Source organism: Aedes albopictus, chromosome 1, assembly GCF_035046485.1.
Source record: "Aedes albopictus strain Foshan chromosome 1, AalbF5, whole genome shotgun sequence".
NCBI classification, from domain to species: Eukaryota; Metazoa; Arthropoda; class Insecta; order Diptera; family Culicidae; genus Aedes; species Aedes albopictus.
This window is the reverse complement of record NC_085136.1, coordinates 6,020,240-6,042,170: the sequence shown is the minus strand read 5'-3', so window position 1 is coordinate 6,042,170 and position 21,931 is coordinate 6,020,240. Positions and strand designations below refer to the sequence as shown.

The 21,931-nt window shown below is 44.3% G+C and overlaps 1 protein-coding gene across 1 annotated transcript; it reads right to left on the bottom strand.

Annotated features, from left to right (window-relative positions):
• Nucleotides 1-3,624: 3,624 nt before the first annotated feature.
• Nucleotides 3,625-20,802, bottom strand: LOC109397829 (cytochrome P450 307a1-like). The gene is made up of 2 exons (XM_019670158.3): nucleotides 19,950-20,802; nucleotides 3,625-5,919 (listed from the first exon to the last, which is right to left on the bottom strand). Exons 1-2 carry the CDS (start codon nucleotides 20,392-20,394, stop codon nucleotides 4,670-4,672), a joined length of 1,695 nt encoding a protein of 564 aa, XP_019525703.2. The 5' UTR covers nucleotides 20,395-20,802; the 3' UTR covers nucleotides 3,625-4,669.
• Between the last annotated feature and the right edge of the window lie 1,129 nt (nucleotides 20,803-21,931).

The window sequence follows — 21,931 nt, the reverse complement described above, 5'->3', positions numbered from 1 at the left end:
CAGAATTCCATTCGGAGTTCTAGCAGAATTCCCTTCGGAATTCTAGCAGAATTCCCTTCGGAATTCTAGCAGAATTCCCTTCGGAATTCTAGCAGAATTCCCTTCGGAATTCTAGCAGAATTCCCTTCGGAATTCTAGCAGAATTCCCTTCGGAATTCTAGCAGAATTCCCTTCGGAATTCTAGCAGAATTCCCTTCGGAATTCTAGCAGAATTCCCTTCGGAATTCTAGCAGAATTCCCTTCGGAATTCTAGCAGAATTCCCTTCGGAATTCTAGCAGAATTCCCTTCGGAATTCTAGCAGAATTCCCTTCGGAATTCTAGCAGAATTCCCTTCGGAATTCTAGCAGAATTCCCTTCGGAATTCTAGCAGAATTCCCTTCGGAATTCTAGCAGAATTCCCCTCGGAATTCTAGCAGAATTCCCTTCGGAATTCTAGCAGAATTCCCTTCGGAATTCTAGCAGAATTCCCTTCGGAATTCTAGCAGAATTCCCTTCGGAATTCCGGCAGAATTCCCTTCGGAATTCTAGCAGAATTCCCTTCGGAGTTCTAGCAGAATTCCCTTCGGAATTCTAGCAGAATTCCCTTCGGAATTCTAGCAGAATTCCCTTCGGAATTCTAGCAGAATTCCCATCGGAATTCTAGCAGAATTCCCTTCGGAATTCTAGCAGAATTCCCATCGGAATTCTAGCAGAATTCCCTTCGGAATTCTAGCAGAATTCCCTTCGGAATTCTAGCAGAATTCCCTTCGGAATTCTAGCAGAATTCCCTTCGGAATTCTAGCAGAATTTCCTTCGGAATTCTAGCAGAATTTCCTTCGGAATTCTAGCAGAATTCCCTTCGGAATTCTAGCAGAATTCCCTTCGGAATTCTAGCAGAATTCCCTTCGGAATTCTAGCAGAATTCCCTTCGGAATTCTAGCAGAATTCCCTTCGGAATTCTAGCAGAATTCCCTTCGGAATTCTAGCAGAATTCCCTTCGGAATTCTAGCAGAATTCCCTTCGGAATTCTAGCAGAATTCCCTTCGGAATTCTAGCAGAATTCCCTTCGGAATTCTAGCAGAATTCCCTTCGGAATTCTAGCAGAATTCCCTTCGGAATTCTAGCAGAATTCCCTTCGGAATTCTAGCAGAATTCCCTTCGGAATTCTAGCAGAATTCCCTTCGGAATTCTAGCAGAATTCCCTTCGGAATTCTAGCAGAATTCCCTTCGGAATTCTAGCAGAATTCCCTTCGGAATTCTAGCAGAATTCCCTTCGGAATTCTAGCAGAATTCCCTTCGGAATTCTAGCAGAATTCCCTTCGGAATTCTAGCAGAATTCCCTTTGGAATTCTAGCAGAATTCCCTTCGGAACTCTAGCAGAATTCCCTTCGGAATTCTAGCAGAATTCCCTTCGGAATTCTAGCAGAATTCCCTTCGGAATTCTAGCAGAATTCCCTTCGGAATTCTAGCAGAATTCCCTTCGGAATTCAAGCATAATTCCCTTCGGAATTCTAACAGAATTCCCTTCGGAATTCTAGCAGAATTCCCTTCGGAATTCTAGCAGAATTCCCTTCGGAATTCTAGCAGAATTCCCTTCGGAATTCTAGCAGAATTCCCTTCGGAATTCTAGCAGAATTCCCTTCGGAATTCTAGCAGAATTCCCTTTGGAATTCTAGCAGAATTCCCTTCGGAACTCTAGCAGAATTCCCTTCGGAATTCTAGCAGAATTCCCTTCGGAATTCTAGCAGAATTCCCTTCGGAATTCTAGCAGAATTCCCTTCGGAATTCTAGCAGAATTCCCTTCGGAATTCTAGCAGAATTCCCTTCGGAATTCTAGCAGAATTCCCTTCGGAATTCTAGCAGAATTCCCTTCGGAATTCTAGCAGAATTCCCTTCGGAATTCTAGCAGAATTGCCTTCGGAATTCTAGCAGAATTCCCTTCGGAATTCTAGCAGAATTCCCTTCGGAATTCTAGCAGAATTCCCTTCGGAATTCTAGCAGAATTCCCTTCGGAATTCTAGCAGAATTCCCTTCGGAATTCTAGCAGAATTCCCTTCGGAATTCTAGCAGAATTCCCTTCGGAATTCTAGCAGAATTCCCTTCGGAATTCTAGCAGAATTCCCTTCGGAATTCTAGCAGAATTCCCTTCGGAATTCTAGCAGAATTCCCTTCGGAATTCTAGCAGAATTCCCTTCGGAATTCTAGCAGAATTCCCTTCGGAATTCTAGCAGAATTCCCTTCGGAATTCTAGCAGAATTCCCTTCGGAATTCTAGCAGAATTCCCTTCGGAATTCTAGCAGAATTCCCTTCGGAATTCTAGCAGAATTCCCTTCGGAATTCTAGCAGAATTCCCTTCGGAATTCTAGCAGAATTCCCTTCGGAATTCTAGCAGAATTCCCTTCGGAATTCTAGCAGAATTCCCTTCGGAATTCTAGCAGAATTCCCTTCGGAATTCTAGCAGAATTCCCTTCGGAATTCCAGCAGAATTCCCTTCGGAATTCTAGCAGAATTCCCTTCGGAATTCTAGCAGAATTCCCTTCGGATTTCTAGCAGAATTCCCTTCGGAATTCTAGCAGAATTCCCTTCGGAATTCTAGCAGAATTCCCTTCGGAATTCTAGCAGAATTCCCTTCGGAATTCTAGCAGAATTCCCTTCGGAATTCTAGCAGAATTCCCTTCGGAATTCTAGCAGAATTCCCTTAGGAATTCTAGCAGAATTCCCTTCGGTATTCTTGCAGAATTCCCTTCGGAATTCCAGCAGAATTCCCTTCGGAATTCTAGCAGAATTCCCTTCGGAATTCTGGTATAAATCCCCTCGGAGTTCTAGCAGAATTCCCTTCGGAATTCTAGCAGAATTCTCTTCGGAATTCTAGCAGAACTCCCTTCAGAATTCTAGCAGAATTCCCTTCAGAATTCTAGCAGAATTCCCTTCAGAATTCTAGCAGAATTTTTTTAGGAATTCTAGCAGAATTTCTGTTGATATTCTGACCGGGTTCCCTTCGGAATTCTAGCAGAATTCGCTTCGGAATTCCGGCAGAATTCCCTTCGGAATTCTAGCAGAATTCCCTTCGGAATTCTAGCAGAATTCCCTTCAGAATTCTAGCAGAATTGTCTTAGGAATTCTAGCAGAATTTCCGTTGATATTCTGACCGGGATCCCTTCGGAATTCTAGCAGAATTCTTCTCTGAATTTTTGCAGAATTCCTTTTTGAATTCTGGGATATTCCTTTGGAGTTCTTGAAGAATTCTCTACGGAACTCTAGCAGGATTCTCTAAGGGATTCTAGCAGAATTTCCTTCGAAATTCGAGCAGAATTCCCTCCTGAATTCTAGCAGAATTCCCTTCGGAAATCGAGCAGAATTATCTTCGTAATTCGAGCAGAATTTCCATTGGAATCTTTTCGTTGTATCCCAGCAAAGCCTACTAGATCTTTTAAAAATGTGGATTTCGAATCAATGATACGTAAAATCACAAGCGTCGATAAAGAAGTTTTGGAAAGACATTCAAGCGCAGAGAAACAATGCAAAACTTCAACACCAATTGAAGGTTATTTCTACCATTGCCATGGTAAAAATAACCTCCAAAAAGTTTTCAAGTTTTGCAACTGGAGATGTCATCAAACTCAAGAAGCAAAGAAAACCATGCCTGTAGTAATTTTCATCAATATTATATTAATTTACAATACTTTTTCATTTCACATATATCGATTAACTTTGTATAGATTTCTTCTACTAAAGTTAGAACATATTAGATTCATAATCTAATCCGTTTACTCTTATCCTACAGCTTAATGCAGCTCATTTCAAAACATGTTTTTCCTTTTTATCTACGCGATTTTGAAGCAAAACTTTCAAACAAATTCGAAAGGATCATCAATTCAGTCTTAGTTCTTATTCGAAAAAAAAAATCAAATCACTGACATTTTAACAGGCTCTCTAACTTCTAAACTGTAAATGCAACCCTAATCTAACCTCCGGAAAGTGCGAAAAGTCTCGAAAATTCGGTCCAAATCGGTGCGCAAAAATGTCACCAAACTTCGCCGCGGTTCCGACCGCACTTTCATCGAGAGAAAAAAAAACAAAGCAAACTCCAAACAACTAACTTAGCGTGTTTTTTTTTGTAAGTACTTTTGCTCTCTCACGGATGTGTGTCTCCTTCGATATAAATAGTCTTGATCTCATCGTCTAGCTAAACGCGACTTGTGCATCCCTACTTGTTTACATGTATAATAATTTTCCTCGTATCGTGTAATGTATGTTTTATAAAAACGAAATATTTACTTCCATTATCCTAGGCTTTGCGGTACGCATCTCCGAGTGTTTGAGTGTTTGAGTGATTTTGTCGTTGGTGTGTGTGTGAGTGTGTTTTCACGGGAGCGCTCTCTACAAACTAGATAACATTTTGTTTATAATAAAGTGTTCTACTTTACCGACCGAGCGACCGAGCGCAAGCGGCTACGGTGTGGCGCCGTCGGTTTCCCTAGCAACTACTGGATTAGTGTTCGTTTGTTCGTTTCCTCCTGGCCTACTACTGGGTTCGATTAAGATAGATGGATGCGGGGTGAGTGGATGAAGGCGAGCTTTACGGCGGGATTTTGGTTCGATTTGGGGCGAGAAATAATTTAATGAAGGGCGATGTGGATGATGGTGGGGGGCTATTTACAAATGGGGGGGCTACTGGGGGGGGCTATTCTATTGGGAGCGCTGCGTGAACGCCAGCGGGTAGGTGTCGGGTGGGACCGCTACGCAGGCGGGTTTCATCTTGATCTGCTCCGGGTCGTTCGTGTGGACGTCGTACTTCTGCAGGATGTTCGCCAACATGATGAAGCTGAAGCCTCGGACCAGGTTCTGCCCGATGCAGGTTCGCTTGCCGATGCTGAAGGGCAGGAAGTGTGGGATGTTCTTCTTGACGCGAAGGATCTGCTTCTGGCTCTCGTTCGAAGAGTCGATGTTGTTGTGCTTGATAATACTGCTGAGGTCTTCGCTGGCAGTTGGCGAACCAACCAAGTCCGAGCGGATCTGTGCCAAGGTAGCGCTCTCGATGAACCGACTTGGGTCGAACCGTTCCGGGTGGTCCCAGTACTTCTCGCTGGTATTCAGGTCGTAGTTGTTGATGAAGACTACAGTACCGGTTTGAACTCCATAGCCGCCGATGCAGGTGTTCTCAGTGGCCACGTGGGGAACAATCGGAGACGAAGAATATCGGAGGACCTCGAAGATGGTGGCTACAGTGTACGGCATGCTCTCCGTATCGTAGAGAGTGACGTTGCGTAGACCTTTCTCGGTAACGTGATCGATTTCCTGCTGGATACGCTTGCCGATCTCCGGGTTCTTCGCTACGTACCCCAAGGCGAGCATGACGAGGTTTCCGATCGCGGAGTGTCCTCCAATGAAGTCCTCCAACATGTACATGATGGTGTCGCGACTGACCGAAGGATCTTCCCGTAGACTCTTCAGCAGGGCATCGGTGAAGTCACGCTCCGGTTCGTCTTCGCTGAGGTGCTGCTCCCGTTCGTTCACGATCCGTTCCAGGATGAACCCACGGATGTAGTTCGACCAGCTGCTCAGTTTGCTCATGTGCCGGAAGTAGAACGGAGCCAACCAGGGCATGAAGTCCACGGCGTATCCTTGGTTGATCTCGTAGAAGATCTCATCGAAGCTGTGCACCATCTTCTGGAAGCCGCCGTCGTCGTACTCGAACCGTACCGAGCACATGTACTTGCTGAACATGTTGGCGCAGGCCTGCATGATCAGCGGTTTGACCTTGAAGTCCTGCCCGGGGCTGACCACCTCGATCAGCTGGTCCATGAAGTAGTGCATCTCCGCCACGCCGACGTCGCTCATCTTCTGATAGTAGCTGGAGGCGTCGCTCGGCGAGCAGTGCTTGCGGGCCAAGTTGCGACGCTTCTGCTGCAGCGAGGACCAATCGCACAGGGCCAGAGCTGGAATAAGACGGAAAGGGAAGATCGAATTAGCACTGATTGAGCAACAAGGTCGGGCAAGAGCGAGAGGGAGGAATACGAATGGGAGAGGGGGTGTAGACTGAATAATGATCTCTCACGCCGTCGCTACTGCCGCCGCCACCGCAAAGCATACTGGGTCAATATCAGGAAACCATTTGCTCCCAGTAGACATTGGGTAGGGTTACCAGCCCTTTTAAATCATATAAACCAGAACTCCATAGGGAACTTCATTGAAATTCCAAAGAGAATTTTGCTAGAATTCCGAGAGAAATTCCGAAGGGAATTCTGCTAGAATTCCGAAGGGGATTCTGCTAGAATTCCGAAGGGGATTCTGCTGGAATTCCGAAGGGGATTCTGCTAGAATTCCGAAGGGGATTCTGCTGGAATTCCGAAGGGAATTCTGCTAGAATTCCGAAGGGAATTCTGCTAGAATTCCGAAGGGAATTCTGCTAGACTTCCGAAGGGAATTCTGCTAGAATTCCGAAGGGAATTCTGCTAGAATTCCGAAGGGAATTCTGCTAGAATTCCGAAGGGAATTCTGCTAGAATTCCGAAGGGAATTCTGCTAGAATTCCGAAGGGAATTCTGCTAGAATTCCGAAGTGAATTCTGCCAGAATTCCGAAGTGAATTCTGCCAGAATTCCGAAGTGAATTCTGCCAGAATTCCGAAGTGAATTCTGCTAATATTCCGAAAGGAATTCTGCTACAATTCCGAAAGGAATTCTGCTAGAATTCCGAAAGGAATTCTGCTAGAATTCCGAAAGGAATTCTGCTAGAATTCCGAAAGGAATTCTGCTAGAATTCCGAAAGGAATTCTGCTAAAATTTCGAAAGGAATTCTGCTAGAATTCCGAAAGGAATTCTGCTAGAATTCCGGAAGAAATTCTGGTAGAATTCCGAAAGGAATTTTGCTAGAATTCCGAAAGTTATTTTGCTAGAATTCCGAAAGGAATTCTGCTAGAATTCCGAAACGAATAGTGCTAGAATTCCGAAACTAATTCTGCTAGAATTCCGAAAACAATTCTGCTAGAATTCCGAGAGAAATTCTGCTAGAATTCCGAGAGAAATTCTGCTAGAATTCCGAGAGAAATTCTGCTGGAATTCCGAAAGGGATTCTGCTAGAATTCCGAAAGGATTTCTGCTAGAATTCCGAAAAAAATCTGCTAGAATTCCGAGAGGATTTCTGCTAGAATTCCGAAAGGAAATCTGCTAGAATTCCGATAGGAATTCTGCTAGAACTCCGAAAGGAATTCTGCTAGAATTCCGAAAGGAATTCTGCTAGAATTCCGAAAGGAATTCTGCTAGAATTCCGAAAGGAATTCTGCTAGAATTCCGAAAGGAATTCTGCTAGAATTCCGAAAGGAATTCTGCTAGAATTCCGAAAGGAATTCTGCTAGAATTCCGAAAAGAATTCTGCTAGAATTCCGAAAGGAATTCTGCTAGAATTCCGAAAGGAATTCTGCTAGAATTCCGAAAGGAATTCTGCTAGAATTCCGAAAGGAATTCTGCTAGAATTCCGAAAGGAATTCTGCTAGAATTCCGAAAGGAATTCTGCTAGAATTCCGAAAGGAATTCTGCTATAATTCCGAAAGGAATTCTGCTACAATTCCGAAAGGAATTCTGCTAGAATTTCGAAAGGAATTCTGCTAGAATTCCGAAAGGAATTCTGCTACAATTCCGAAAGGAATTCTGCTACAATTCCGAAAGGAATTCTGCTACAATTCCGAAAGGAATTCTGCTAGAATTCCGAAAGGAATTCTGCTAGAATTCCGATAGGAATTCTGCTAGAACTCCGAAAGGAATTCTGCTAGAATTCCGAAAGGAATTCTGCTAGAATTCCGGAAGGAATTCTGCTAGAATTCCGAAAGGAATTCTGCTAGAATTCCGAAAGGAATTCTGCTAGAATTCCGAAAGGAATTCTGCTAGAATTCCGAAAGGAATTCTGCTAGAATTTCGAAAGGAATTCTGCTGGAATTCCGAAAGGAATTCTGCTACAATTCCGAAAGGAATTCTGCTACAATTCCGAAAGGAATTCTGCTACAATTCCGAAAGGAATTCTGCTACAATTCCGAAAGGAATTCTGCTAGAATTCCGAAAGGAATTCTGCTAGAATTCCGAAAGGAATTCTGCTAGAATTCCGAAAGGAATTCTGCTAGAATTCCGAAAGGAATTCTGCTAGAATTCCGAAAGGAATTCTGCTAGAATTCCGAAAGGAATTCTGCTAGAATTCCGAAAGGAATTCTGCTAGAATTCCGAAAGGAGTTCTGCTAGAATTCCGAAAGGAATTCTGCTAGAATTCCGAAAGGAATTCTGCTAGAATTCCGAGAGGATTAATTAATTAATTAATATCTTTATTAAAGAGACTTTCAGCCCTTGGCTGGTTCGTCTCTGTTCCGAGAGGAATTCTGCTAGAATTCCGAAAGGAATTCTGCTAGAATTCCGAGAGGAATTCTGCTAGAATTCCGAGAGGAATTCTGCTAGAATTCCGAGAGGAATTCTGCTAGAATTCCGAAAGGAATTCTGCTAGAATTCCGAAAGGAATTCTGCTAGAATTCCGAGAGGAATTCTGCTTGAATTCCGAAGGGAATTCTGCTAGAATTTCGAAGGGAATGCTGCTAGAATTCCAAAAGGAATTCTGCTTGAATTCCGAAGGGAATTCTGCTAGAATTCCGAAAGGAATTCTGCTAGAATTCCGAAAGGAATTCTGCTAGAATTCCGAAAGGAATTCTGCTAGAATTCCGAAAGGAATTCTGCTAGAATTCCGAAAGGAATTCTGCTAGAATTCCGAAAGGAATTCTGCTAGAATTCCGAAAGGAATTCTGCTAGAATTCCGAAAGGAATTCTGCTAGAATTCCGAAAGGAATTCTGCTAGAATTCCGAAAGGAATTCTGCTAGAATTCCGAAAGGAATACTGCTAGAATTCCGAAAGGAATTCTGCTAGAATTCCGAAAGGAATCCTGCTAGAATTCCGAAAGGAATCCTGCTAGAATTCCGAAAGGAATTCTGCTAGAATTCCGAAAGGAATTCTGCTAGAATTCCGATAGGAATTCTGCTAGAATTCCGAAAGGAATTCTGCTAGAATTCCGAAAGGAATTCTGCTAGAATTCCGAAAGGAATTCTGCTGGAATTCCGAAAGGAATGCTGCTAGAATTCCAAAAGGAATTCTGCTTGAATTCCGAAGGGAATTCTGCTAGAATTCCGAAGGGAATGCTGCTAGAATTCCAAAAGGAATTCTGCTAGAATTCCGAAGGGAATTCTGCTAGAATTCCGAAGGGAATTCTGCTTGAATTCCGAAGGGAATTCTGCTAGAATTCCGAAGGGAATTCTGCTAGAATTCCGAAAGGAATTCTGCTGGAATTCCAAAAGGAATACTGCTGGAATTCCAAAAGGAATTCTGCTTGAATTCCGAAGGGAATTCTGCTAGAATTCCGAAGGGAATTCTGCTAGAATTCCGAAGGGAATTCTGCTAGAATTCCGAAGGGAATTCTGCTAGAATTCCGAAGGGAATTCTGCTAGAATTCCGAAGGGAATTCTGCTAGAATTCCGAAGGGAATTCTGCTAGAATTACGAAGGGAATTCTGCTAGAATTCCGAAGGGAATTCTGCTAGAATTCCGAAGGGAATTCTGCTAGAATTCCGAAGGGAATTCTGCTAGAATTCCGAAGGGAATTCTGCTAGAATTCCGAAGGGAATTCTGCTAGAATTCCGAAGGGAATTCTGCTAGAATTCCGAAGGGAATGCTGCTAGAATTCCAAAAGGAATTCTGCTAGAATTCCGAAGGGAATTCTGCTAGAATTCCGAAGGGAATTCTGCTTGAATTCCGAAGGGAATTCTGCTAGAATTCCGAAGGGAATTCTGCTAGAATTCCGAAGGGAATTCTGCTAGAATTCCGAAGGGAATTCTGCTAGAATTCCGAAGGGAATTCTGCTAGAATTCCGAAGGGAATTCTGCTAGAATTACGAAGGGAATTCTGCTAGAATTCCGAAGGGAATTCTGCTAGAATTCCGAAGGGAATTCTGCTAGAATTCCGAAGGGAATTCTGCTAGAATTCCGAAGGGAATTCTGCTAGAATTCCGAAGGGAATTCTGCTAGAATTCCGAAGGGAATTCTGCTAGAATTCCGAAGGGAATTCTGCTAGAATTCCGAAGGGAATTCTGCTAGAATTCCGAAGGGAATTCTGCTAGAATTCCGAAGGGAATTCTGCTAGAATTCCGAAGGGAATTCTGCTAGAATTCCGAAGGGAATTCTGCTAGAATTCCGAAGGGAATTCTGCTAGAATTCCGAAGGGAATTCTGCTAGAATTCCGAAGGGAATTCTGCTAGAATTCCGAAGGGAATTCTGCTAGAATTCCGAAGGGAATTCTGCTAGAATTCCGAAGGGAATTCTGCTAGAATTCCGAAGGGAATTCTGCTAGAATTCCGAAGGGAATTCTACTAGAATTCCGAAGGGAATTCTACTAGAATTCCGAAGGGAATTCTACTAGAATTCCGAAGGGAATTCTGCTAGAATTCCGAAGGGAATTCTGCTAGAATTCCGAAGGGAATTCTGCTAGAATTCCGAAGGGAATTCTGCTAGAATTCCGAAGGGAATTCTGCTAGAATTCCGAAGGGAATTCTGCTAGAATTCCGAAGGGAATTCTGCTAGAATTTCGAAGAGAATTCTGCTTGAATTCCGAAGAGAATTCTGCTCGAATTCCACAGAGCAATCTGCTAGAATTCAGATGACACCCCAATAAAAAAGTGTTGTTACAATTTCGATGAATTCGGCTCGCTGGCAACCCTATCCGATATTGGCATCAAATCGATTTATAATCACATCTCGCGCGAATCGCCGACGACCCCGCTGACCAACTTCTGATCGCCAGCCCGGTGCGGAATAACAACAACAATATTCCGCACACAGGACGGCGTCTCAAGGGCAATTTTATTTTAACTTTTTTTTTCGTTTCTTCCCCGCGAGCTCGCGCGGTTCCCATGGTTACTTCGCTGCCGCCGCCGCCACCGCCTACTTCGACCTAATGCGTACGCGCATGCGCGTGTGTATTGGTACCTCCCATAAAAAATATGCTTCTGGGGGCTCCGTCCGGTCCTGCGCACCGAGACGATCGATCGGTCGCTCGATCGGCTACGTCCTTCACCTCGACATCGCAAAAATTGAACCACCCGCGACGAAGAACTAGGTCTGGCACACCGTCGAAGGCACGTTCCGATTGTAAATATAGGTCTCCCTGCGTCGATGCTCAGCGGATCGAGTGCGATCATAAAAAAAAAAATGAGCTAAACGGAGCGCGGAGCCCGATATTCAAATGAGCTCGCAGCACCCCGCGTGATAAAACATAACCGAAATAAAGAAGAAACACGAATTTTTTCGTACATTTGACGGTCAAGTTCGCCGTGTGGATCCTTGGGTGCGCTCGACGACTGTCAGTCTCTCGCTGAGTCAGCGACACACGAGAGAACGAGCGTGAGCGAGAGGGAGAGAGAGAGAACAGAGCACATAGCATCGTTGATCCAAGTAGGCATAGGTCATGCGTAGCCATCGACGTCATTCGGCTGAAGTGTCGTTGTCGCCGCGGCCTGCTAGACTGCGGCGTGCGAGCGCGCGCGGCAAGTTGCGGAAGTTTACAACGGCCGCTCTTTTGGCGCAGCGTGCGCAAGACCTCGCCGAAGGTTGACAGTTTTATGTAATAACAAGCGCGATCAACGATCGGTCAACGCGGGGGATCGCACTCAAAAGTGCGATAACCGGTTGGATTTATGCTTATTTATTCCGTGGGATTTTTTCCGGGCCATCATCCGCTGCGGCTACGGCGGCGCTTCGTGATTCACATCGTATATGCAGATTTTTAGCAGTGTATTTATGCGACGCGGCAGCCATTAAGCGGGCTTTTACTCCCGCACGCGACTATTTATTTTATTGCGGCTCTTCGGGGCCGCAAGGATGCACGCGGAAGGAATGCATTATTATGCAATTGACCGGACCGGACGGGAAATATCGCTCGCCGCGTGGAATAATACCGGATCCGGTGTCACCTTGGGGCGGTTCTAAAAATACGATGTTTACCATGCAGAGCACATGGAACGCCGACAGGGAAGTTCGCGCAGAAGCCAATCAGAAATATCCAGTAATATCCACCACACAATCTCCTCTGGGGCCGGGAGAACTCTGCATGAGTTGCTGCACCCTCGCACCGTGTCCGTCCGATTCTCGACTCTTAATGATGATCAACGATAATCGACTCTTCCTACTCTGGTATTACTATCATTAAGAAGCTTCTCGTCTCCCAAGCAGATACACACCCATTTTCACCCAGCCATCCCCTCATATACGATGCTAATGTAAACAAAATTAACGGCGTATTTCCTCGCCTGAGGAAATGTAGGTTATCTTTCATCCATTTAACTTTTTTATGGTGTTTCAGCTACGCTGCTACGCGCACGCTTTAATCCATTCATTCATTAATAATTCACTCACTCCGTCCATCCATCGTAGCATGCTACGATCCTTTCCAAACGCGGTGGACCCCTCGGCGTTCTTTCTTTTCTTTGTTTACCATCCGCATTTATAGGATTCGACTGATCCGAGCAGGCCATGACGACGCGTCCCGAGCACAGGTGAGCTATGAATTATTCATCTGGCCCGGCCATCCCCTACTCGCTCGGGAAAGCGTCATCTGATCCCAGAAGCGCTTCCATCATCTTCTCTGATTGATCGGCCTGGCGGACTGGCCACTGACTGCCAGAAGTCGGCTAGCTGTCTGGCCGTGCGCGGTTTCCGAATCCGTCGAACCAGCTGTGCCGAACGGTACCGCCGCCGCCCCGCCACACGAGAAGAACGGAATCGATCGAATGCCGCGATCAGAACGTCAACAGGTGTCGGAATCGAAGTAGGCTTCGCCGCTTCACCACTCGCCACCGCCAGTCTCCGCCGCACCGCTCGCCTACTCTTCCTTCTGACGTTTTCGGCGTTCCGGGAACTCCGCGTAGCCAGCACGCCTGCTGCGATGCGATCGACGAATCCACCGATCGATCGATCTATAGGCGGCGGATGGATGCACATGTCGTCTGCCGAGCGAGCTGTGGTGGACCGGCCCACACATGTGCGAGGTGTGTAATTAAAGCTCCAATCTGCGCACTACCTACAAAGCTCGGACAGCAGCGTGCGCGCCATGCGCGGTGCAATGTAAGTGCAATTTTCTCCGGCAAAACAGTAAAATACGGCTCGATTCGAAGGCTGGAGGGGAGGTAAGGGGGGTGAAGGCAGGTGTGCGTGTGTAATGAGGGTGGATGAGGGGCGGGGGAGGTAACAGCACGGGAGCGAGAAAATCACGATCGCAGAAGGCGGTGGTGGCGACGATGGAACTTTTAGCGCCAGATAATTATGTTTCGCCGCTTGCTTCGTTCCGTGTGAGTAGGCAGAGGCGTCTAGCGGAGAGCGGGGAGCGGAGGAAACAGGAGCTCACACTCGCTGATGATGCAGTTTTCTACGGTAGTGCGATGGGATCCAGTTTCTTTGTGTGGAAGGCACGTCAGTTGTTGTTATTCCCTTCGGAATTGTAACACAGAATCCAACGAAATGAAGTTTACGAGTGAATTCGTGTTTAGCGATACGTTCAGTAGGTTATGGACCCAGGAGCGCATCCAAAACAAAAATCTCCAATGACGGAGTGCCCAGAAAGCATGGGAAACACTCATTCATCTATAGTCCATTTTACGAACCGATTTTATGAATGAATGTTGACAGGAGGTAGCATCCAATAACCCGTGAAAACCAATATCATCATCAACATTGTTGTCACTTCGTAAAATGGCTCATTGCTTTTCGCTCATTCACATTCACGCACAATCTGAAGCGAATGTGTTTCCCTCACAGTCAAGCGATTTCCTTCGATTGTTGAGCATTGACATTCTGTTTGTAAACGAGTGTTTACATTCTGACTGGAGCTCGTAACCATTCGGTTTGAAAGGTTCATTTAGCGTTCATGGACAAACGCATGCGCATGTGTTCATCCGCTCGACTCTCGAGTGGAGCCGTGTTACATAGGTGGCCATGGAAACGAGTTCATTTTCCGTAAACACGGTGCCGCTCAAACGTCAAATTGGTGAACTTGTGCCGAGGTACATTCTGTACTTAAAACTGTTTCAATGAATGCATTCTGATAGAATCAGCTGAATGCCATTCGATGGTAGAGAGTGGGAACGTTTTTTCACCGTAGTGCCGATGGACTTATCCACCAATGAACCGAGTTCACTCGGTTCGAGAATTATGACACTAGAGCGAGGCCCTTTCCAATCAGAATTGGACGATTCTGATAGGAAATATCCCTCTTTCTAGTGTCAAAACTCTCGGACCGAGTGAATTCTGTTCACCGGTAGATAAGTCCATACAAGCTGATTCATTTTCTCACTCTTTTCGTTTCTCACCAACTTCACTTCTGTGACATCCTCTGCGAGCCGTTTGACTTGCGTTCGTTCTTGGAAAAAATCTTACTAGTTTACATCACTGGTATTTAGTTGAATGAGTGAAATTGCCCTTGCTTGTCGCCAAAAATGTGATGGAGATACAGACAACCAGGAAATGAGAAACAATGAGAAAGCGTGAAAGCTCGAACAAGGAGGAGATCTGTCAACCGGCGCTCACTCTCCTCGAGAGACTCCTTGAGATGAACAGTGGTTTGTTAGCTTTTCCGACGCTGTTCCTGCTAGCTCCCTTTTTTAGAATATGAAGTAAAAGGAGAACCAAATATCGTGGCTGCTCCTTTCTTCAGAGGTAAACCACGACTGAAGCTCTCAGACTTTGCCAGCTGTCAACTCTCACACCGCGGAACTGAAAATTACTGCGTCACACTCGATCGATATCAATCGAAACTGTAACTGAGACTGATGCTAGATAGCACTGCCCAAGATGTGATGAAAACGCTCGTCGAACGAACCCTCTCAGATATGCAGGCAAGGGAAACACTCACTTTATTGTTGCGTTTATCTCACTTCCTTGCATACACGAGCGACCAGCAGTGAGTTCGACTTTCATTGCGTGTCCTGCTTCTTCGCCGTGAGCGCAAGTAGCGACGTGACGGCAAAATGAACCTGAGTGACCCGGACGAGCAAACGAAACCATGCTCTCCGAGTTCCAACTCAGTGGCGCTTGGACATCCAGGCAAGGGAAACTCTCACTCAACTGTTGCGTTTATCCCATCACACTCCCTTACATACATGAGAAGCAGTGAGTGTTTGTCTCACCCTCGGTCAACAGAATGTTCTGCTTCTGAAGCGTGAGCGGGAGCAAGAGCGAAGCAAGAAGCGACCAACGGGCAAACGAAGCCATGCATCCCAAGTTGAAACGCGTTCATTCTGGTGTTCATTCGTAGGTTCAGTGCTGCGAAAATTAGCAGAATTAGAATTCGATGAAAATTTTAAGAATTCGATGAAAAATTTCAAAATATTCTCCCACATATAAAGTCAATATTTTTGGAGGAGACCATTTAGAAATTATGTCCGCCAAACATTCCTCGAATCTTGAGGGATTCTTGGCAAAGCACAGCAATCATTTTTGGTGAAATTCTGAAAAAAAACTGTTGATCAAGTCCCAAAAAAACTTTCGGCCGAATTTTTTGAAAATTTCCAAAAATTTTTGATAATATCATGGATTGATTTCTGGAGATTTTTTTCGTGATCATTCAAATGAGGAAACACTAGTGCAACTTCCAGCAGAAGGTCATGATGAATTCACTAATAAATGTTATTCTTTCTGGAAACATTTTTGTTGTTGCCGAATTTCTTGAAAATTTCCAAAAACTTTTTACCAAAATCTTGGATTAGTTTCTGGAGATTTATCTTTCGTGACAATTGAAACAAGGAAATACTAGTGCAACTTCTAGCTGAAATTCAAGATGAATTCACTAATAGAAGTCATTCCTTCGTGAGATATTTGTATTAAGAATTTAAAAAAAATGAATACTAAGCAGAAAAGTATAAATGTATTAGAAATTCATAAAAAGAGATTCTGGTCACACTCCGGGCATTTTTGTGAAAAAAAAAACCAATTCTATTAACGAATCCCCGGATTGGAAATCAAATATTAATTTACCATCATTCTTCAGAAGCTTTCGTATTTTTCTGATTATTTCAAGAAGTTCGGGAATTTCAAGAATTCTGACATTTTGAAACATTTCAATAATGAAATAGAAAAAAAATGTCGAAATCACCATAATGAATTCGGTGAACATCTTCGCCGATTCCACAGGAAATCTGTCAGCAGTTTCTTTGCCGTTAATTATCAGCCCTCATTCCAGTAATTCCTCTGGAGTTTGCCGAAAACAAAATCTTCTCGAATTTTTCTAAATTTCTAGAATCTCTTCATTTTTTTGCGAAAAAAACCAGTATTAATGGCTGAGCTTTCCAAACAGCAAACATTTTTGTTGATGTTCCGAAAAAAAAACTGGGAAGTAAGTCCCAAAAGATCTTTCGGTCAATTGTCTTGAAAATTTCCAAAAAATTTTTGAGAATATTTTGGATTAGTTTCCGTAGACATTTTTTCGTGACAATTCAAATGAGGAAACACCAGTGCAGCTTTTGTCAGAAATTCATGATGAATTCGCTAATAAATGTTATTCCTTTGGGAGATATTTCTAAAAAATAAAGAATTTCAGAAAAAAAATATGAAAATTAAGCAAACCATGTGTAGAAAAGTATAAATTCATTAGAAATCTATGAAAAGAGGCTCCGTTCGTACTCTTGGAAGTTTAGTAAAGATTTCAATTCTATTTACGAATCCCCTGATTGGAAATCAAATAGAAATATACCATCATTCTTCAGAGGTTTTCCAATTTTTCTGATAATTTGAGGAATTCCAGGAACTCTGTCATTCTTGAACTATTCAATGGAGAAACAAAAAATATGTTTGTAAAAATTCTATTCGGAATTCAATGAACATCTTCACCGATTCCACAGGAAATCCATGTGAAAAAATGACTTAAATTACCTGCATTCATTCCAGTAATTGCACTCTGCGTTTGCAGAATACTTTCCAAAAAAAATCTAAATGTTTCTCAAATTTTTCTATATTTCTAGAATTTTTTCGATTTGCTGAGCTTTTGGAACAGCAAACATTTTTGTTGAAATTCTGACCAAAACAACTGTGGAGTAAGTCCCAAAAGATCTTTAGGTCATTTTTTTTTTAATTTCCAAAAAAAATTTGAGAAAATTTCAAGAATTTTTGCGGTTTTTTCGATTAGTTTCTGGAGGACTTTTATCTTGACAACTCAAATGGAGAAATCAACTAATGCAACTTCTGGCGGAAACTCGGGATCAATTCGCTAATAGATGGATGATTGTAATTTAGAAAAGAGTTTCGCAAAAATTTCCTTAGTCTGAGGATCTCGGTTACGGCCAAGTTTTCTTTAAAAATTCGGCAAAATTCTCCCAATAACTTTACCAAGAATCCCTTCAATAACTGTGAATACAACTCTACCAACGAAGCCCCGATTGGAGATCAAACAGATATGTTATCATTATTCTACTGAAACTTTCCTATTTTTCTAAAAATTTGAAAATTTTAAGAATTTCAGAAATTTTGAGAATTTTTGGAATTTTGTCATTTTGGAACTATCCAGCTTTCAACGCTTGAGAGATTCCGTCTTTTTCTAGAGATTTTCAGCCCGGGGCTGGTTCCTCACTTAGTGAGATTCTGTTAAATTTGACTACGAAATTGTACCAAATTTTCAAAATTTCCGGTAGACGTTTATTGTCAGAAATCTTGCCATGATTTCTAGTGATTTTCCGACCCTCTACCCACTGGAAAAGTTCCGTGGTAGATTTCCATTTTAAGTATTAGCAACTTCAGTTGAAAGTTGATCTCGGAGTTAAGACAAGAATGACTTCTAGAGTTTCCTGAAGGAATCAAGAGCAGAGGATCATCTAAGTTTTTACAATTTTCCCAATATTAATATTCTTCTTATTGAAAGAAATACGCCCAAAAGTAGTGCGACAAATCTTAAAAAAACGATGGCATTCGGCCTACTATTACCATATTTAAGCAAATCTCTGACATTGCAGTAGGAAGCTGAAGACAATTTAAAAAAATCGAAATTTTTAAAATTTTGGTTTTCAATGTTTTCGCGACTAATTCTAGCTGGACGCCAACCACAGAAACATCGGAAGTAGTCTGTCCAAGATCGTTTCGAGGTGATTGCATATTGTCGTAAACTTTGGCAGGTGACTTCGAAAAAAAAACCTGCAATCTAAACTTAAATTGAGTTGAAAAATGAAAAATTTCATATTTATCACATTTTTTGAAATTCTGAATTCAAAAATGACTGAGTAGGTATGCAATGGATAGTTTGTATCGCATCTAAATCTCTGTTTCCTTATTTTTTTAAACCCTTCCAGTATATTTTTTTTATTTTTCTATTATTTTTTATATATTTTTATTTTTATTTTTTTACTTTTTTCGATTTATATTCTACTTACGGACGTAAGGTGGCTTTCAAGGAACTTACAGATAATGTCTATAGTATTTCAGTGAAAATGTGTACAAAATTGAAAAAAATGAGTTTTAAAATGTTCAAGTAAACAATAAACGATTGTAAAATAGTGTGAGTGCATCAAAAACCCTCATCTTTTATACAAGAATTCAGAAAATGAAGGATAAATCTTAAAATAATCATTTATTACTATCTGCTGTAATATAAGCACCATATTTCGAAATCTGATTCAAATTCCACGTTAGTCACCCTTGTCAAGCTAGAAAGCACCGATGTAGTCATCCCTTCCAACAACAACAAAAACAACGGCCACAAGCCGCCGCCTACTTCAACGCACGGCGGTTGTCAAGGCCTCAAGGCCACCACTGGTAATCCCTTGACCTACTACTGAAAACACGCTTCTGATTTGAAGAGTTGGGTATATGTAACACAGTAGGCTGCTGCTGCTGTTGATTCCGAATGCACTGGAAACATTTCAAGTGCAACCATGTTTTGGAACCCCCAGTGGTGCAGGAAATTCCAGCATTCCAACGCGCCTGAAGTGCACGTAATCCACTTGATAATACAGTAGTTCCGCCGCAAACACTTGTGTCGGATTATCCACTCAAGGCGTCCGACACCTCCCCACAGGTTGGCATTTCCTTCCATGATTAACAAAACAGCGATAGGAAAATTCCGACAATCAAAGCAACCCGTTTACGTTTCCATGGCGCTGCAAAACCCGCGTCATCTGCCTAGCAAATAGCCACCGTCCCATAGCCCAAGCTACTCCATCCGAAAAGGAGGTCACTTCCCCGTCCGCCCAAGTGCCCACGGCATCCCGGCAAACGACTATCGCTTCTTTAAATAGCCTCACTAAAACCTCCAGCGCACTAAACAGCATCCATCAAAGCAAACGGGCAGCATCATTGCGGCGAAGCGGCGTCGCCCTTCCGGCACCGGACGCCCTCGCACCACCCAAGTAGGCTGTGCGGCACGGCGCGGCGCGGCACCACGCCAGAGACCCCAAGATGTAAAAGAGTTTCACTTTCTCTCGTGCCCCAGAAACTCAATTCGTCGTGACGCCCGCCTTTTTTTTCGCTCACCCTCGAGCCTCCCGAACCCGCCAAAGGGGGGAATTTCGCAGCACCCTCTTCGACTAAAAAAACCTCCGCTTAGGCGATGATTGATTTACGGGGCCCGAAGCTGTCATTCAAACACAATGCGAGATGAGACGACGGAGAAAGATTTGCATTAGCTCACAGCTCGAGACCTGAATGAAAGTGAACTACTTTTCAGCCCGACCCTACCACAGAGACGATGCACCGCCGCGCCGCAACGCGAATCAACTCATGGCACACTGCGTTTGCCTACTAGCTTAGCGCCCGTAGCCGCCAGCAACGGAAAGCGAAAGTGATGTGCAGCGCTTGCTTCGATGTGAAAAGCTAGCGAGCACTTGAACTTAGGACCACGGTGAAAACACTGCGGTCGGCGTGAGAGGATCATTCAGCGGAGAAGGTAGATAATACTAACAAGTTTCAAAGGTACTTACAGTTGTTACGATCTCCACCAAACAGCTGGTGATAGCGCAGGAAATCCGGCCGGCCACCGAAGTACCGCCCATTTTGGTTCAGAACCTCGCGGATCAACTCCAAGCTGCTCACCACCAAACACTGACCCTGGCCAATGCGGATGCTGTACACATCGCCGTACTTCTTCGCCAGGGCCGAGAAGCCCATGAACGGCGCCGGATATTGTCCAATGATTGCCGCACTACCCAGCACAGGCCACGGATAAGGTCCTGGTGCCTGCGGGATCTCCACATGCTCTTCAACTTCCTGCACCTGACTCTCCTCGCACTTTTGGAACTTTTTCGCGTAACGCGAGGACTTCACCGTATGCACCCGCACCTTCCGGTGCCACTCGTACAGAACCTTCAGGTAGCCCACCACCGACAGCAGGCTCGTCAAAGCCACCAAAATCAACGTGTAAGCCATTTCGCGATCCTTTTACCCCTCTCGATCAATGTCACTTTTCCCTTGAAATCACAGTTCACACTCGGATTCTTTTCCGCAAATCTTCCAACTAGTTAACAATCCTTAACCGAAACAATGTTCAACATTCATCACAATGCAATTTACTTGAACGGGATTCAATCCGCGGGATGATCCAGGAATCAATTCCCACCCAGCACGCACTCGGCTCAACAAGCAAAAACCACTCAACAGCGGAGAAACAAGAGTTAATACCAAAAAATAACTACAAATACAAAACAGAACAGGAAGCAACAGGTTAAATCTCTACGTAAGGTATCTCCTGTAGTGCGTGTAGTAACAGCTAGACTGACCGATTTCGATCGCCCGCGATCGTTTAAATAGGCAAAGCTCGCGCGGCGCTAAAGTTCGGTGGTTCGCGCCTTCCAGCCCACAGGGAAGAAATGCCCTGCCAGCAAACGGCCAGTGCATAGAGAACCCCGATTGCCCGGAGACGGACGAGGAGACCGCGCGCATCGCATCGCACCGACCGGCGGCGGCGGCGTCGGCGTCACGAAGAAATGCGATTCGCGAGAGAACTGCTTCGCACCGCTCTCCGAGAGCAGCCACTCTCACGTTCACCACCGCGCGCCGGCGCCGGGCGGCGCCGATTCGCACTCTCGCGCACGCGGGAGGAAGCACATCCACCACAGTAGGCGCCGCTTTTCCACGCCGCATGCAGGAAGAAAGCGGTGCGATGCGCTGCGGAAAAATCCGCACCGACCAATAGAACAGCAGGCTGGCTGGGATGCAATCGGTTCTGCCTGGAGGAGAGAGCGCAAGCGCTCTTTCTCGTCGTGCGATGGCGCGGCGCGGTTCGCTGATTGGGCGCGGCGCGAGGATGGGATTTTCGCCGCGCGCGCGCTCGCAGATGAGAATCTACACCCTAAAATGAAACAACACAGGCTTGTGTACAATGTACACAGGCTTGTGTACAATGTACACAGATTTGTGTACTACTAGATCAGCCTCCACCCCTGTGTCAAATGTACACACTTTTCTGGCTCTAGCGCTGGTATGGGAGCAAAGTTCATAACTAATTTTCTCTGAACGATGACATGCATTATCAGGAATCGATCAGTGCAAAAATAATTGTTAATTTTGTTTTCATGCCAGCGCTGGAGCCGCAAAAGTATCTGTGTACATTTGACACAGCGGTGAGGCTGATCTAGTAGTACACAAATCTGTGTAACTTCTGTAACCGTGTACCTACGCGACGACGTGAGAGGAATTTTTATGCACGATGCGCGTGATTATTGCGAGAGCACGGCTCGTCAAGCATGCGGAAGATGATGATGAACGGAGGAAGATCGCTCTCGTTGGATGGGACGAACGATCAACGGTCGGTTTTCGATGGAGGCGCTTGGTGAGTCACGTGTGTGGCGTAATTTAAAATTAATAGCTTATTTCTGAATCAGTTACAGATGGACATTTGGATTATAATCGTACAGACTCTTTGGATTGAATGTAAAAGGGAGTCACAAGAAGATGTATTGGAGAG